This window comes from Sorex fumeus, unplaced genomic scaffold (assembly GCF_029834395.1).
Source record: "Sorex fumeus unplaced genomic scaffold, SorFum_2.1 ptg000065l, whole genome shotgun sequence".
Classification (NCBI taxonomy): Eukaryota; Metazoa; Chordata; class Mammalia; order Eulipotyphla; family Soricidae; genus Sorex; species Sorex fumeus.
In genome coordinates this window covers 5018441-5033857 of record NW_026606122.1, presented here as the reverse complement: position 1 = coordinate 5033857, position 15417 = coordinate 5018441, and the positions used below count along the sequence as shown (strand labels likewise).

Here is a 15417-nt window from a genome sequence, read left to right as displayed (position 1 = left end):
AACACACTGTTTTTTTTCCTGTGCTGCCAGGGAAAGAACCTGGTCTCCCACATACAAAGCTTATTTCTTTTTTTAAAAAAATTTTTTTTAATTTTTATTAGTGAGACACCATGAGGTACAGCTGTAGACTTACAAATTTTTGTGCTTGGGTTTCGATTATACAATGATCAAATACCCATCCCTCCACCAGTGCCCATTTCCCACCACCACGGATCCCAGTATCCCTCCCACCTCCCATCCCCCCCATCCCACCCTGCCTCTGTGGCAAGGCATTCCCTTTTGTTCTCTCTCTTCTTTTGGGTGTTGTGGTTTGCAAAAGAGGCATTGAGTGGCAATCATGTTTGGTCTATAGTCTACTTTCAGCATGCTTCTCCCATCCTGGGAGGATCCTCTCAACACCCTTTATTTGGTGCTCCTGAAGTGACATCTGCACTTGTTTGTTCATTGTAGCACTCTTTACAATAGCCAGAATCTGGAAAGAACCTGAGTGCCCGGGAACAGACGACTGGTTAAAGAAACTTTGGTACATTTATACAATGGAGTACTATGTAGTTGTTAGAAAAGACAAAGCCATGACATTTACATACAAGTGGTACTACATGGAAAGTATCATGTTAAGCGAAGTGAGTCAGAAAGAGAGGGATAGACATAGAAAGATTGCATTCATCTGGGGAACGTAAAGTAACAAAATAGGAGACTAACACCCAAGAATGGCCGAGATTAGTACCAAAGCTTATTTTTTTAGCCCTTGGTAGTCATCTCTGGGCCCCTGAATATATTGTTTCTTTTAAAAGAATCTTAGAAAAATAAGGAAAAAATCGGACTGGAGAATAAAGTGGGTAAGACTCTTGCCTTGCATAAGGTTGACCTCGGTTCAATCCCTGGCATCCCATATGGTTTCCAGAGCCCACCAAGAGTGATTTCTGAGCACAGAGCCAGGAGTAAACCCTGAGCACCACGTGGTGTCGCCCAAAAAACAAAAATAAAACACATAAATAAATAAGGCAAAACAATGTTTTACAAAAGCTTAGGTATATTTATATTTTCATACACACAACGGTTCAGAGACAATATTTCCAGGTCCTTAGGATTTTGCGTTGACATTCTTGCTGTTTCTCTCCGGGTTGTAGAACAAAGAAGTGGAGGAGCTCCTTCCTGCCTGGAGGCCTCCAAATCTGAAAGAGGCAAATGCCATGTGATCTAGAACCTCAAAAGATGCCAGGAGAGAGGGAGCTCATCCAGAAAGGCTTCTGGAAAGAGTTTCACATGGAAGCCTGACAGAGAGGACATTTGGCTGGACATGCCACCCCCACCCCAACCCCCGCCTTCATTGGTTCCCCCCAAAAGCTGGCCTGGCCTTGCCGATTCCCTTATCTGCCCACACCCAGCTGCGTTTCTGCTGGCTGAACTGTCACCGCAGACATGTGCGCCCGCGCCCCTTCCATGCGGATGGGGGAGGGAATAGGTTGAGGTACCCTGAGAGCTTCATAGTTTTGGGCTCTTGATGAAGGCAGGATTCAGAGGTTCCCACTCCCCACCCTTGGCTTCCCTTTGCACACTCTTTCCCAACTCAGGCAGAAAGATATGGGCTGTGTATCCAGGAGTCAAACCGTGGCTTGAAACACACGTCTTCTTTGTTTGGTTTTTGGTTTTTTGGTCCACACCTGGCTATGCTCAGGGCTTACTCCTGACTCCACACTCAGGTATAACTTCTGGTGGACTTGGAGGACTGTGGGGCACTGAACCCAGGTAGGGCTCAAGTAAGACAAACACCCTGGCCACTGCCCTATAAGACACACATCCACATGTCTTACCTGCTCTTCCCAACTGGCAGGGCTTGAGGGGTGGGAGGGGACTTATTTTCTTCATCCACATTGCCAATGCTGCTCCTGGTCATCAGGATGATGAATAAGGGCACTGGTCTCATTTAGGGTGTGCTGGGCAGGCCCTGTGAAGAGTGATGGAATTCCGTGTGGGTGCTAACCATTGGACCCATTTTTCAGGCAAAGAAATGGGTTGTGTTGACTTGCCCAGGAAGGATGTGGGAAATCACAGTCGCCACTGAAACACACATCCAGGACCATGGGTGACCATCCTCCTTTCTCTGGGTCAATCCCAGACTGGGCTTCTACTCACACCACCAAGTCCACCTCCACACACATGTGGAACAATGGGCTTTTCCAGCACTTGGCCAGGGACCTGAGCTTGCTGGGCTAATTATTGCTGGGCTGACTATGCTGCCATTCCATTAGTGCTAGAAAGAGTCTTTATGTCTGTTTGCATTCATGTTATTGCTGTTTGTAGGATGATATTTGATTAATAACAAGTACTAATAATAATAGCCTTGGGATCACAGAGATAGTACAGTGGGTAGGGCATTTGATCCCCGGCATCCCATATGGTCTTCAAGACTGTCAGGAATGATCGCTGAGGACAGAGCCAGGAGTAAACCCTGAGCACCACCCTCCTCACCAGAAAATAATAATGGCCTTCAATTTATGTCAGTGCTACTAGTAACATGAGTCTTTTAACTACTATCAACATTAGAAATAATAGGAGATTATTCAGAGCTGGTATCTTAGATTAAAATTCATTAGCATTGGTGTCAGTAAGTAAGTAGTAATAAGTAAGTAGTAATATTCAAAGTCTATTTGTTAAGGTGAAACAGTCAACAATTCTTCCTTATATTTAGTAGATATTCAGTATAAAAATAAGACAAGCGTTTATTGAGATTTCATATTCAAGTGAATCCAACTTATTTATTTTTATTGTATTTTTTATGTGACCACACCTGGCAGTGCATAGGGCTTAATGCTGGCTCTTCCCTCAGGGATAACTCCTGACAGGGCTCAGGGGACCATATAGGATGCTGGGGACCAAACCCGGTTGGCCACATGCAAAGCAACATCATGCCTGCTGTCCTATATCTTTGACCCCTATTTATTTTATTTTTAAAATTATTTATGAGCAATTTGTCCAAGGCCACCCATCAGCTCGAGAAGATGTCCTGAAACCCTTGCCACTTAAATCATAGTAATCTTGTCCTGACAAGGGCTTAGCGAAGGCCACGGCATCCAGCAAGATCTTAAAACATGCAAAGTGGTGACCTTGGTCTTGTTCCTCCTTCAAGATAGCCTGGAAAAGCTCCAATTTCTCCCAACACTGAGGCTCAGAGTGGGGATGGGAAGAGGGTAAACATGAACAAAATTCACTACTCAGGGCTTCCTCCTGACCTTTAGCCATTGGTAGGTCTCAGTCTTCACATCTGTAGAATGGATTGGCAAGAGTACTGGGACTGTGTAGTCTTACAGTCAGCCCTTTGGGGACCCAAGGTGGGCACCTACTGGGTGCACAGGTAGTTCTCAGGCCAGGCCAGGCCCAGGTCTGTCTCACTTTGTCTCTGTTATTTGGTAGGACTGGGCAGGAATGTGGGGACTGAGCTGCAGAGTTGCAGCAACTGTGGGGACCCTCTCAGCCCACATAGATGGGAGCTCCAGACCACCTAGACCCATGTCAGCCACATTCCTTGTCCTTCCCTCCATTGTACCACATGTCTGGGCCTCTCCCCTTGGCTGGTCCAAGTCCTCAGGGTCTTTCTTTGACTCAAGTCACTGCCCTTGTCCCCTGACCCTGCCCCCGCTCCCACTTCATCTTTGTCACCTTCTGTCACTTTTTCTTATTCTCTCTGTCTGCATCCTTGGCCAGCACTTCTCAGGATTTATCTTAAGGACTTCAGCCCAATCTGTCTCTTAGTCTCTTGTCTTCCCAGTCTGGTCTGTATTTCCCTTTGTCCGGCTCTGGGTGCATCTCTCATGTGCTGTCTATCCTTTCTTTCTATGGCCTCTCTTGGCCTTCTTCCAGCTGTCATTCTCTCTCAACCTCTCTCCTTCTCCCCCTCACCTCTCCCCTGCTCTGCCACTCACAGTCTCTCCTCATTGCCATGTCCTTCCATCCTGGTCTCTCTCCTTTCACATCTCCTTCCCTTCCTCACAACTTCTCAAGGTCTGGCAGAGTAGCCAAGGCCAGGTTTCCCGCCTTCCCAGCATCATGGCGGGCAAGAAGTTGAGGCTGCTGTCCCAGGGTGCCCCCCTGCCCTGCCCCCCATCCCAATACAGCCTGTTACCGCTGAGCCAACAGCCACTGTCGCCTCCATCTGATAAGACTTATCTGCTGCCCCAGGGCAGGCCAGAGCTGGCGTAAGCCCCAGTGGGGAGCTGAGTGAGTGTACCCTTGCCTCCTGCCAGTCCTGGTCTGTCCCCTGGGATGGGCTGGCAGAGGGCCTGGGTTGGAAAGATCTCCCATGGGTGCACTTCATTCTGGACTTGCCCACACATTACAACTTGGAGTACATTTACGTCCTTTTTTCCCTTGATGTCCTGGAGTTCTCTCTTTCTCTCTCTCCTTTCTCTCTTCTTTCCTAAAGAAACTATTTACTTCCCTTCAATCCATACGCTCCGGCTCAAATACCACCAAAGAAGGTCTCTCAAGCTCATTCACTTTGCCTGAAAAATGGGTACAGTCACTCTCTTCCCCTCCCTGCAGCCAGAAGACACAAGCCCCTGTGAGGCCTTATACCCTGCACCTTCAGGGTTTAGGAGGCCCTCTCTGCTTTTCATATCGGAGCTTGGCCACTCATTCTGTTCAGCCGGGCAGAGAATGCCGCAGTAGCTCCAGTGGAGCAGGGTCCAAGGACCCATTGGTGGGCAAATGGGGTAGAGAAAGGCCCCCACTGGCCACAGGGTGCCCCAGCAGCAGTGGGCCTCCCCCTCCCCTGGGTCGCCCCACCCACTGGGGCATCAGCCACTCCCTGGGGTGGAGGGACAAGGGAGAGGGGAGGGAGCCTCAAAGACCAAGGCCAGCCGGGACACCCTGGGGAGCACACTGAGCTCGTCACATCCCCAAAGCGGCTGAACACTCTGCACCCAACCAGCTCAGGTCAGTCTCAGCACCCCCAAGACCCCCAAAGCAAGGCAAACCCTGGGCCTGCTGCCCCTTACCTGAAGACTGCTCCCCCAGCCTGCTCCAAATCGCCACTGGTCCCCAAAGTGTCTACCACTCTGAATCCCTCCATAGCTCCTCCAGACCACCTCGGTCTTTCTAACCCTCTATCTTTACCTCAAATCTACTTCTCAAATTCCACCTCTGCTCCTATTCATTTCTTCAGGATATCTTTACTCAGGTCCCTTAACTATGTCTCCCCATCTATGCTCCTTAAGCCATGCCTTCATTCCCCCTACTCCTATTTCTGGCCCAAGCTGATTTCCAGTCACCCTAACTTCTCAAGCAGCTAACTTTGCCCCTCCAAATATTTCTGCTCCCAGCATCTTTGTATCAGTCCTAAATTCTCTTAAACTCCAAACCTGCATCTGTCCTGCCAAACAGGAACTCCTTCCTCTCACTCCATCTCAAACCCTATATTTATTTCCCGTGATTTCTCTCTCCTCCCCTCCCAAACAGTCTACCAAAATGTCTTTGTACTATAGAGCACCCAGATCTCATATGACCTCTGCCTTCCTGTGTCTTCCAGCCACATCTCAGCTTCTCACTTCTCTGTCCTCCCATCTTTCCTCTCGCCTCCCCCAACTTTTCTATACTCCAGTTTCTTCTCAGTTACTCAAACCCTCTGTAGCACCTGGTTTCTCATCATCAGCAACCTTTCCGATCTGCCTAAAACCATCATTCACCCTTAAACTCCATCTCTGCACCAGCAAAACTCTGTGGGATTCACAAACTTCCCCTGCGAATCCTCAGAAGCCATGTCTGACTCCTCAAATATCTCCGACATTTCAACTTTCTCTTGGTCTTCACCTTTGATTTCCCAATATGCTTTTTCTTTTCCCATCCTATGTCTGGTCCCTAGAAGTGAGCATTCAATATTAGCACTGCTCCTCCAACTCCGGCCCTGTTTCCCGTAAACTCCAGAGCAACACACCAAACCTTCCTTGACTCTTCAAAGCCATCAATGACACTCAAAATACTTGCCCAAATAATCTGCCTTCAACCCCCTATCTTTGTTCCCTTTGCTTTCTCGGGACTCCCACCCCCGTTGCACACATGCACACACACACATACACACACACACACACACTTAAGGACTGGGAATGGGGTATTACCTGGGCTGAGGGGCTTGGTGAGGGATTGTTGAGGGTCTGGCTGCAGTCTGCCACGTTGAGGTAGCACTTACTCTACTGGGGAAGCTGATAAGGAGCTTTCCTACCCCCCAGCCTTGAGATAAACTTTATCTTGGTCCAGAGAGTGATAACTGGGGAGGGGGACAGCTCAACCCACCAAGGTTCAAGGTGCAGGAATGGGGGGGAGCTGTGATGTCAGAGGAAAATGATGGAGAGTGTGAAGGAAGGAGGGGATAAAGGAACAGAGGTGACAGAGACTAAAAGAGCAAGACACAGGAGAAGAGAAGGGAAGAAGAGACCATTGAGCACCAGAAGGTAGCATGACGAGAGGGAAGAGAAACAGAAAGAGCCTCTGAGTAAGAGAGACTGCAAGGGAGAAGAGGAGAGAGATGGGGAACAGTGAAAACATGGGGGAGGCAGAGAGGGAATAGAGGGCTAAGTAGTAGGAGGAGAACCCCTTCCTCAGGGAGGGACAGTAAGGATTCTGGGGCCTGGACATGATAGGGGTGTGCTCCTGGAGTGGACTAGGTCTTCCCCTTCATAGCCCCTGCCCAAAGCCTGGCCCTGGCCTCTTTGTCTGGTGGTCAGTTAGGTTGCAGATGCTGGCCTTTGACTAATTGCGCCCTACAGAATGCAGAAGGTACAACTCACAGGGAAGTTGGGTGCAAGGACAGTTTTCCAGGCTTGTCAGCTGGGGTGGGCTCAACAAAGCATGACCAAGAATATGGGGACAGGAAAAGAGACGTGGAAATAAGGCTGTGTGCGTGTTTGTGGAGAGTGAGTGAGACAGACAGACAGACAAAGGTAAGGGGTAGCTTGACAGGAAAGGAGTCTGGGCAAGCACTAGGGAACCAGACTGAAGAAGAGAAACAGGGTCAGGGAAAGAGCTATAAGGATACAGGGATTCACTCAGAGGAGGGCAGATTTGAATACGGCAGAGACCCTGTCACTATATATCTCAAAGGCCTTACCTGTCCCTGTCACCTCCTCCCTCTCTGGAAGCTAGGGGCTAGTGAAACTGAGGCCCGGGAGTGTGGGGACTGATGAATGAGAAAGCAGAACTCTGACATCCCTCCACAGGGGAGAGGGTATGGGGAGAGGGAGCACCTCCCACCTGGCCCCCTCCTGGAGGAAGCCAGAGGCCTGGGGGTGATTTCAAAAGTTGGGTGGGGATGGCAGAGATAAGAAGTGGGGGTACTGACCCCCATGTAGCAGGGAGGAACTTACAGGGCCCTCTGCAAACAACGGGGTGGGGGAGGAGTCAAGCCGGAAACCATGGGGTTTCTGAGAAAGTCAGAAGGGAAGATGAAACAGATAGAGATGAAGTTGGGGAGCACAGGAGGGTGAGCCCTAAGGTCTCAGGGGTTGACAAACAGACCCTGGTTCTGTACCCCAGTCTACCCCTCAACCCAGACTTTTTTAGAGGGGGTGGGGATAGAGGGGCAGAGGGAGAAAAGGAAGTGGAGACAAGGGGGAAGGAGAGAATGACAAGAGAGATGGGTAGAAAAGCAGAAGGTGAAGAAAAAGAGAATTGGAAGAGATTGGGGGAATTGGGGGAGAAAAGAGGAGTTGAGGTGATGTATAAAGGGGAGAGGGAAAGAAGATTGCTGAGAAGTGAGCAGAGGAGGAAGGAGAGAGGAGGGGGAACTGAAGCAGATAAGAGATAAAGAAGAAGGTAAGATTTGAGAAGAGAGGAGAGGGAAGAGAGGAAATAACAGAAGAGGAGAGAGGGGGTGGGACAGGAGAAGAGAGGAGATAAGAGAGGAAAGAGAGGAGAGGAGAGGAGAGGGGAGGAGAGGAGAGGAGAGGAGAGGAGAGGAGAGGAGAGGAGAGGAGAGGAGAGGAGAGGAGAGGAGAGGAGAGGAGGGGAGGGCAGGGGAAGGGAGGGAGGGGATGGGAAGGCAGAGGGAAGAAGAGGAGAGGAAAAGAGAGAGGAGGGGACAGGAGGGGAGAGGAAAGAAGAGGAGAAAACAGAATAGAAGAGAAGACAAGAGAGTAGAGAGAAGGAGAGGGGAGAGGATACGGGAAGTAATGAGAAGGGAGAAAGGATAAGGCTGAAGGAGAGAGGAAGAGGAGGGGGAAAAGAAAAGTAAGGGAAAGGAGGAGGAAAGAGAGGAGACAAGTCAGAAGTAGAAAGGGGGAGAAAGAAAGGATGTTGAATGGGAGATGTTCAAGAAGTGAGAGGAGGAAGGGAGAGAAGGAGATGAGGAAAAGAGTGGGAGGAAGAGAAAGAAGAGGTACAGGGGAAGAAAGGAAATAATGGGTGGAGAGGAGGTTAGAGAGCATGAAATAGAAGGCAAGGAAGAGACGATGAGCTGAAAGGGAGAGAGATGCAGAAGAGAGAGAGGGGACTGGACTTGGGGGAAGGAATGGAAGAACGTTTCCATATCTGAGGAGACTTCTTGTCCTTACAGGTCCAATCTCAGAGGCCCCATGGAGTTCCCTGGCCTGGGGGCCCTGGGATCCTCAGAGCCCCTGCCCCAGTTTGTGGATCCTGCTCTGGTGCCCTCATCACCAGAGTCAGGGGTCTTCTTTCCCTCTGGGCCAGAGGGCTTGGATGCATCTACTTCCTCCACGACTCCAAGCACCGCCAGTGCAGCAGCAGCAGCTCTGGCCTACTACAGAGATGCTGAGGCCTACAGGCATTCCTCAGGTAACCCCTTTGCACAGTTCTCTTAGTTCCACACTACTGGGGGCTCTGTTCAGGCCTTTCCTGGAGCAGCATCCTACCATGAGACCATCTTGAAAATGGCCAGAAGCCTTCACAGGGCTATGCCAATCACTTTCCCTTAACCAGAAGAAAGGGCGCTGGCATCCATGAGCCCAGACCTGGAAATGTCAATGCTCTTGACAGGCACTGATGGTGGAGCCATACTGGGAAGCAACACTGGATGTAGGTTGTGGTCAGCCTAGTTGTCAAGTGATCCGTGACACTCCCAAGACCCACAGCCCTCAGAATCCATTTGGAAGTAGTTAAAGGGATTGGAAAGATAGCACAGCAGGTAGAGCACTTGCCTTGCAGGCAACCAGCACAGATTTGATCCCCAGCATTTCATGTGGTCCCCTAAACCTGCCAAGAGTAATCCCTGAATATAGAACCAGAAGTAAATCCTGAGTGCTGCTAGGTGTGGCCCCAAACCCCCATTCCCACCTAAAAAGGTTCCTGCAGTTGCCAGAGTGAGCCACGAGGTTCAGGATTTCCAGCTATTCTGGACAGCCGTGGAAAGACTAGTCATGCCCACCATGTTTGTGTGGTGGGATACTATTGCACCCTAGTTTGAGACTATCCTCTCCTCATTTCTCTTGTCCCCTCTCTCAACAGTCTTTCAGGTGTACCCACTGCTCAACTGTATGGAGGGGATTCCAGGGAGTTCGGCCTATGCCAGCTGGGCCTACGGCAAGACTGGACTCTACCCGGCCTCGACTGTGTGCCCTGCCCGTGAGGACTCCCCTCCCCAGGCCCCTGAAGACCCCGAGGGGAAAGGAGGAAGCAGCTTCCTGGAGACCCTAAAGACAGAACGGCTGAGTCCAGACCTCCTGACCCTGGGTCCTGCTCTGCCTTCATCTATCCCTGTCCCCAGCAGTGCCTATGGGGGCCCTGATTTTTCTAGTTCTTTCTTTTCTCCCACTGGGAGTCCCCTCAATCCAGCAACTTATTCTTCCCCCAAGCTTCGTGGAACCCTGCCCCTGACCTCGTTTGGTAAGATTCCCATAAAGGGAAGGGGTGCTTGAAGTGGTGGTAGTAGTGGGGTCCAAGGCAAAGGTGAGATAAGCAATGGTTCCCCATTATCTTCTGTTTCCCCCCACCCTCAGAGGCCAGGGAGTGTGTGAACTGTGGTGCAACAGCCACTCCACTGTGGCGGCGGGACAGAACAGGCCACTACCTGTGTAATGCCTGCGGCCTCTATCACAAGATGAATGGGCAAAACCGGCCCCTCATCCGACCCAAGAAGCGCCTGGTAAGATCCCAGGCCTGCCTCCCCTTCCCCAGAAATGGCCTTCTTTCCAGCTCCAGGAGCCCACATTCCATTGATCCCAACAACACACACAGGGACTAGAGCAAAAGTACAGTGGCTAGGGAGCTTGCCTTGCACATGGCTGACCCAAATTCAATCCCCAGCATCCCATATGTTCTCCCAAGCACAGCCAGAAGTAATTCCTGAGTGCAGAGTCAGGAGTAAGCCCTGAACATTACCGTGTGTGGCCCAAAACCAAACAAATAGATAAGCACACACACAGGAAGCAGCTTTGCACAGGGAAGGCCTATGCCCCGCTTTTCTTCACAGGATACCAGTTAGTTGCCCACTTTCCATCCTCAGATTCACTGGGGCACATTGAAACCCCACAGTTGTTTGCATGGGTCTGGGATGCTGCCTGGGGCCTTTTATTTCAGCTCCCCAGGTCATTCCCCTGGATAGCCAAAGTTGAGCTGGCCAGGGGCCATCCCCCAGACAGGGGTTTTCTCCTTTCCCCCAGAAGGCAGGCCTTCTCCTGGTCTCCACACAGGATGTCCTTAAGCCTATCTTTGGGGGTCCTGTGCCCTAATATTGGGTGCCCTTTCATATTCTCTCCCTCACACAGATTGTCAGCAAACGGGCAGGTACCCAGTGCACCAATTGCCAGACAACCACCACGACACTGTGGCGGAGAAATGCCAGTGGGGATCCTGTGTGCAATGCCTGCGGCCTCTACTACAAGCTCCATCAGGTACAAAACCACCTCCGAGTCTCTCTCTTCGCCTTGTGGGCCCAAATGCCTCTGATCCAGCCCACCTCTATTTGGGGGAGGAGCCCACCATGGCAATGCTCAGGACTTACTCCTGACTCCTGTGTTCAGAGATCATTCCTGGGGTGTTGGGGATCAAACAAAAGGTGGGCCTCATGCAAAGCAAGCTGCTTTGCTATCACTTGGGCCTCTCCAGCCACTCTTAGCCCTTCTTCCCTCCCTTCTCCCTCCTTTTCCTCCTCTTCTCTCCTTTGCCCTCCTCCATCCCTTCCACTCATTCTCCCCTTATTTTTCCCTCCTCCATCTCCACTTCCCTTCCTCCTCCCTCCAGCTACCTTCCACTCCTCTGCCCTAGAGCTGCCCTAAACTCCAGAAGTTTGGAGCTTTCAGACACTTTAGGACAGTAGCTGCTCCAGGCCCTCTCCTGCTCTCTTAGACCTTGAACACCCCTCCCTTCCCAAACAAGTAGGTGCCAAACATCTGGTCACAGATGCAGAGGTGTGGAGTTGACAGCCTTTGGCCTCCCTTTTGGCAGGTAAATCGGCCCCTGACCATGCGGAAGGATGGTATTCAGACACGAAACCGCAAGGCATCCGGCAAAGGGAAAAAGAAGCGGAGCTCAAGCCTAGGAGGCGCAGCTGCCACCACCGAAGGAGCAGCCAGCAGCTTCATGGTGGTGGCTGGGGGCAGCGGGAATGGCAATTGTGGGGAGGTAGCCTCAGGCTTGACATTGGGCCCATCTGGTACTGCTCATCTTTACCAAGGCCTGGGGCCTGTGGTGCTGTCTGGGCCTGTGAGCCACCTTATGCCTTTCCCAGCACCCCTGTTGGGTTCCCCCACAGGCTCTTTCCCCACAGGCCCCGTGCCACCCACCACCACTGCCACCACTGTGGTGGCACCGCTCAGCTCCTGAGGGCACAGGCATGCTTTGGGGTGAGGGGTGGTGCCCCTCTCCTCAAGTAGCCTGTACCAGCCAACCCTCTAGGCCTCAGACACTCCCTGGTCTGGACCATTCAGGCTTTTGTAAAATAAAACAGAGAGTCACAGGAATCAGAGCTGTGTGGTTGACCTCCAATGTGTGAGTTCTGGGAGACTGGCTAAAACTCAGCAGGTAGTGGAGAGCAGCTCTGCACCTGTGGTTCTGCAATGACACAAAGGACAGCCACAGGGTGTGGTGCTGTGGGCCCATGGGAGATAACACATAGCTTTATGATTGTGATATATTCATGGTAACCATGGCTGTGAATGGCTGGTTGTGAGAGCATGCAGGTGGGAGAGATGGCGTGTGTCACCACACAGCATGATGGACAACATGTGATTGGGAGGTGTGAGGTGGTAGGAGAGACAGTGCAAGGGCATATGACAGTGTGTGCCTGGAAACTTGGGCACCCCTTAGGGTTATCTTCTGGGAGAAGGGAGGTTGGGCCACACACAGTGGTGCTGGGGGCTAATTTGAGACCCTGTGCTCAGGCATCAGTCCTGGTGAGGCTTGGAGGACCCTTGGTGGCGCTCAGAAGTGCTTTACTACATATACTAACTCTTCATCCCCTTGGCGGTGATTTATGAGGCAGCCTGAACACTTCTGTACTGGGTACACATTGTTTGGTTTTGGTTTGGGGTCCACACGCAGCGGCACCCATGGCTTCCTCCTGGCTGTGCTCAGGGATCACTCCTGAGAGTGCTCAATGGACCCTATGCAAGGCCAGGGATTTAACCTGGGTTGGTGCAAGGTAAGCACCCCACCTGCTGTCCTAGATATCTGACCCTGCACAAAATTAGATGAATAATCATTTGTAGAATGTTTAAGGAGGATTGTATACAAGTATCAGTGCACGCAGGGAGAGCTGTGACCATGAGGGGGTCTTTGCGTCATTTGCCTTCTGGAGAAGGGGGGCAAGTCCGGTATTTCTATGTAAGTCTCTGTGCATGTGAGTGTATTATGGGGCAGGGGCCCATAGGAGCATTGTTCACTTTTTTGTAGTGGTCTTAACATATGTCGTTTCAGCCCAAGCGAGGTACCTACTTCCAAAGGACCCAAAACATTGAGACAAGAAAGGGGCAGGAGTGGGTGGGAAGGGGGAGGCTGACTTGGTAATCATCAAGGAGGTCAGAAGGCATTGTGGGTCTGTGGGGGAGTCTGTGGGCTTCCTATTACTCAGCTCTTATCTCCCTTGGCCCAGCTCAGACTGTAACCCTTTGGGAAATGGTAGAGAAGGACTTGGGGGAGATTAGAGTGACAAAATAGTCTCTAGAGGAGGATATTTAGATCTTGGAGTAGGGAATTCTTGGTGCCAATTCTCTTCCTGAAACATCTACTTATCTGGATGATGGTTCCCTGCAAAATAAAAGCTGCTCTTCTATTGCACAAACCTGGACACAAGAGCATAGGCCAAAGCTGGTGAGACACTCAGTCACCTGAGGCCAAAAAGCTGGAGGCACAGGGATGCCCAGGCCTGTCCTTTAACCACTCTACTAGCCAGCAGGTAGTCGAGTCAACCTGGAGCCTCACATGTCATGCATGTTCTCTATCCCTGAGTTACCTCAAAGCCCTAGTTAGAAGCAATATCTGCATTCTGGCACTTTCACTGTGTGTCAAGCCACAGCTGAGCTGCGTCAGCTGCTGTAGCTCCAGAATAAATACGCTTTGAAGGACTGGAAAGATCAATTGTAGGTAAGGCTCTTGCCTTGCATGGAACTGATCCAGGTTCAATCCCCAACATCTCATATGATCCCCCAAGCCTACCAGGAGTAATTCCTGAGTGCAGAGCTGGAAGAAACCCATGAGCATTGCTGGGTGTGGCCCAAGAACTGGAAAAAAGGGAAATGTCCAGAGAGCTATGACATTGGATGATTCTGTCATGGTGAAACTGCCATGTAGGATACCCAGAAGGCAGAGTGTGCTACATGGCCAGGTTAACCCTGAAGAACATTGTGTGTCCTTGACCATGAATGTAGCCTCAGCCTCAGACTCCTTTCAGTAATGGGAAGCTTCCCTGAGGAAGCTGCCTTGACCATACGGAGTTTACGCAGTGAAGTCAGGAGGGGGGCGGGGCTCAGCCTCTCATTCCAAGTAAGTCCCATCCATACATCACTGGGTGTTCTCTAAGGCCTTTCTCTAGAGCAGCAGCATTGGGGACTTGCTTCCATGGTCAGCAGGGATGCTGTCGTCTCCCAGATGGGAAGGGGCAAGAGAGACAGAACAGTGGGTGGGTGCTTGCCCGGCACGTGGCTGACCGTAGTTTCATTCGTGTCACCTCCTAGGGTCCCCCATACACTGCAAGGAGTGACCCTTGAGCACAGAGCCAGGAGTAAGCCAGGAGGAGCCAGAGATATAGTACAGGGCTTAGGGTTCCTGCCAGCAGTGATGCCTGAGCACAGAGTCAGGAATAAGCCCTGGACACTGCCAGGTGTGCCCCCTCATAAATAAGATAGTAATAAAATTAAATTAAAAAACTGATTAAAATCAGTGGGAACCTTTTACTCCTGAAAGGTACCCAAGAAATGAACATGAATACTCTGTTTTACCAAAACAACCCTCTATCTGGGTTTTATGGGGGGGAGGGCATACCTAGTGGTGCTCAAGAATTATTCCTGCCTTTGTGCTCAGGGATATCTCCTGGAAGGATTTAGGAACCCTATGGGGTGCTAGAGATTGAATCTTGATTGTCCACACGGAAGGCAAGTGCCCTACCTACAGTAGCCTCAAGTCGCATGACACCTATCCAAACCTATATGCCTGACACCTATCTGAGTCCCTAGTTTAATTCCTGATGGGGTGCCCTAAGTGGTCTGTCTCTAGGAATCTAGTATGGACCCAACACAGAAATACCTGGCCTAAAGATACTGTGATTTTCTGATGTGGTCCTCTTTAGGAAAACCCCATTTTTGGCCTCCTGGAATAAAAAACCTCATTTCCATTTGCCTGGAAAAAATTTCCTTCAACTCTTCTCTCACTGCATATTCTCTTATAAATACCTTCCTACATTCTTATAAAACTGTCTTATTGGTAAACTCATTCTCTGGCCAGACTTTAATACTGATAATATTTACTTTGTTCCTCTCATTAAGATGGTGTCTGAGATGGGTCAAGATAGATAGAGTGCTTGCCCTTGCATGTGGCCAAACTCAATTCTCAGCATCGCATGGAATTTCCAGAGCTCCATCAGGAGCAATTCCTGACTTCAGAGCCAGAAGTTACCCCGAGAATCACTGGTGTGGCCTCCAAATAAACAAAGATGGTGTCTGAGAAGGCTGGAGAGATAGTATAGCAGTGAAGATGCTTTTCAGCAAATTTTCCGGTGCCACATAGTGTCCCTCAAACCTGCTGAGAGTGATCCCTGAGCACAGAGCCAGTGCTAAGCCCTAAACACTTCCAAGACGTGGCTTAAACCCACCCCCAAACATTCTTCTCCAGACCCCAGGCAGGAGAGAGTAGTTTTACTTTAAAGAGACACCTCCCCCATCGCTGTCAAGATGGGGTTTTTTTTGTTTTTGAGCCACACCTGGCTGTGCTCAGGACTTACTCTGTGCTCTGCATTCAGGGACCTCTCATGGCAAAGGC

At 50.5% G+C, this 15417-nt stretch overlaps 1 protein-coding gene across 1 annotated transcript; it reads left to right on the top strand.

Annotated features, from left to right (window-relative positions):
• Nucleotides 1–4867: 4867 nt before the first annotated feature.
• Nucleotides 4868–11815, top strand: GATA1 (GATA binding protein 1). The gene is made up of 6 exons (XM_056128668.1): nt 4868–4935; nt 8546–8784; nt 9454–9831; nt 9945–10090; nt 10713–10838; nt 11392–11815. Exons 2-6 carry the CDS (start codon nt 8565–8567, stop codon nt 11767–11769), a joined length of 1248 nt encoding a protein of 415 aa, XP_055984643.1. The 5' UTR covers nt 4868–4935; nt 8546–8564; the 3' UTR covers nt 11770–11815.
• Nucleotides 11816–15417: the final 3602 nt, after the last annotated feature.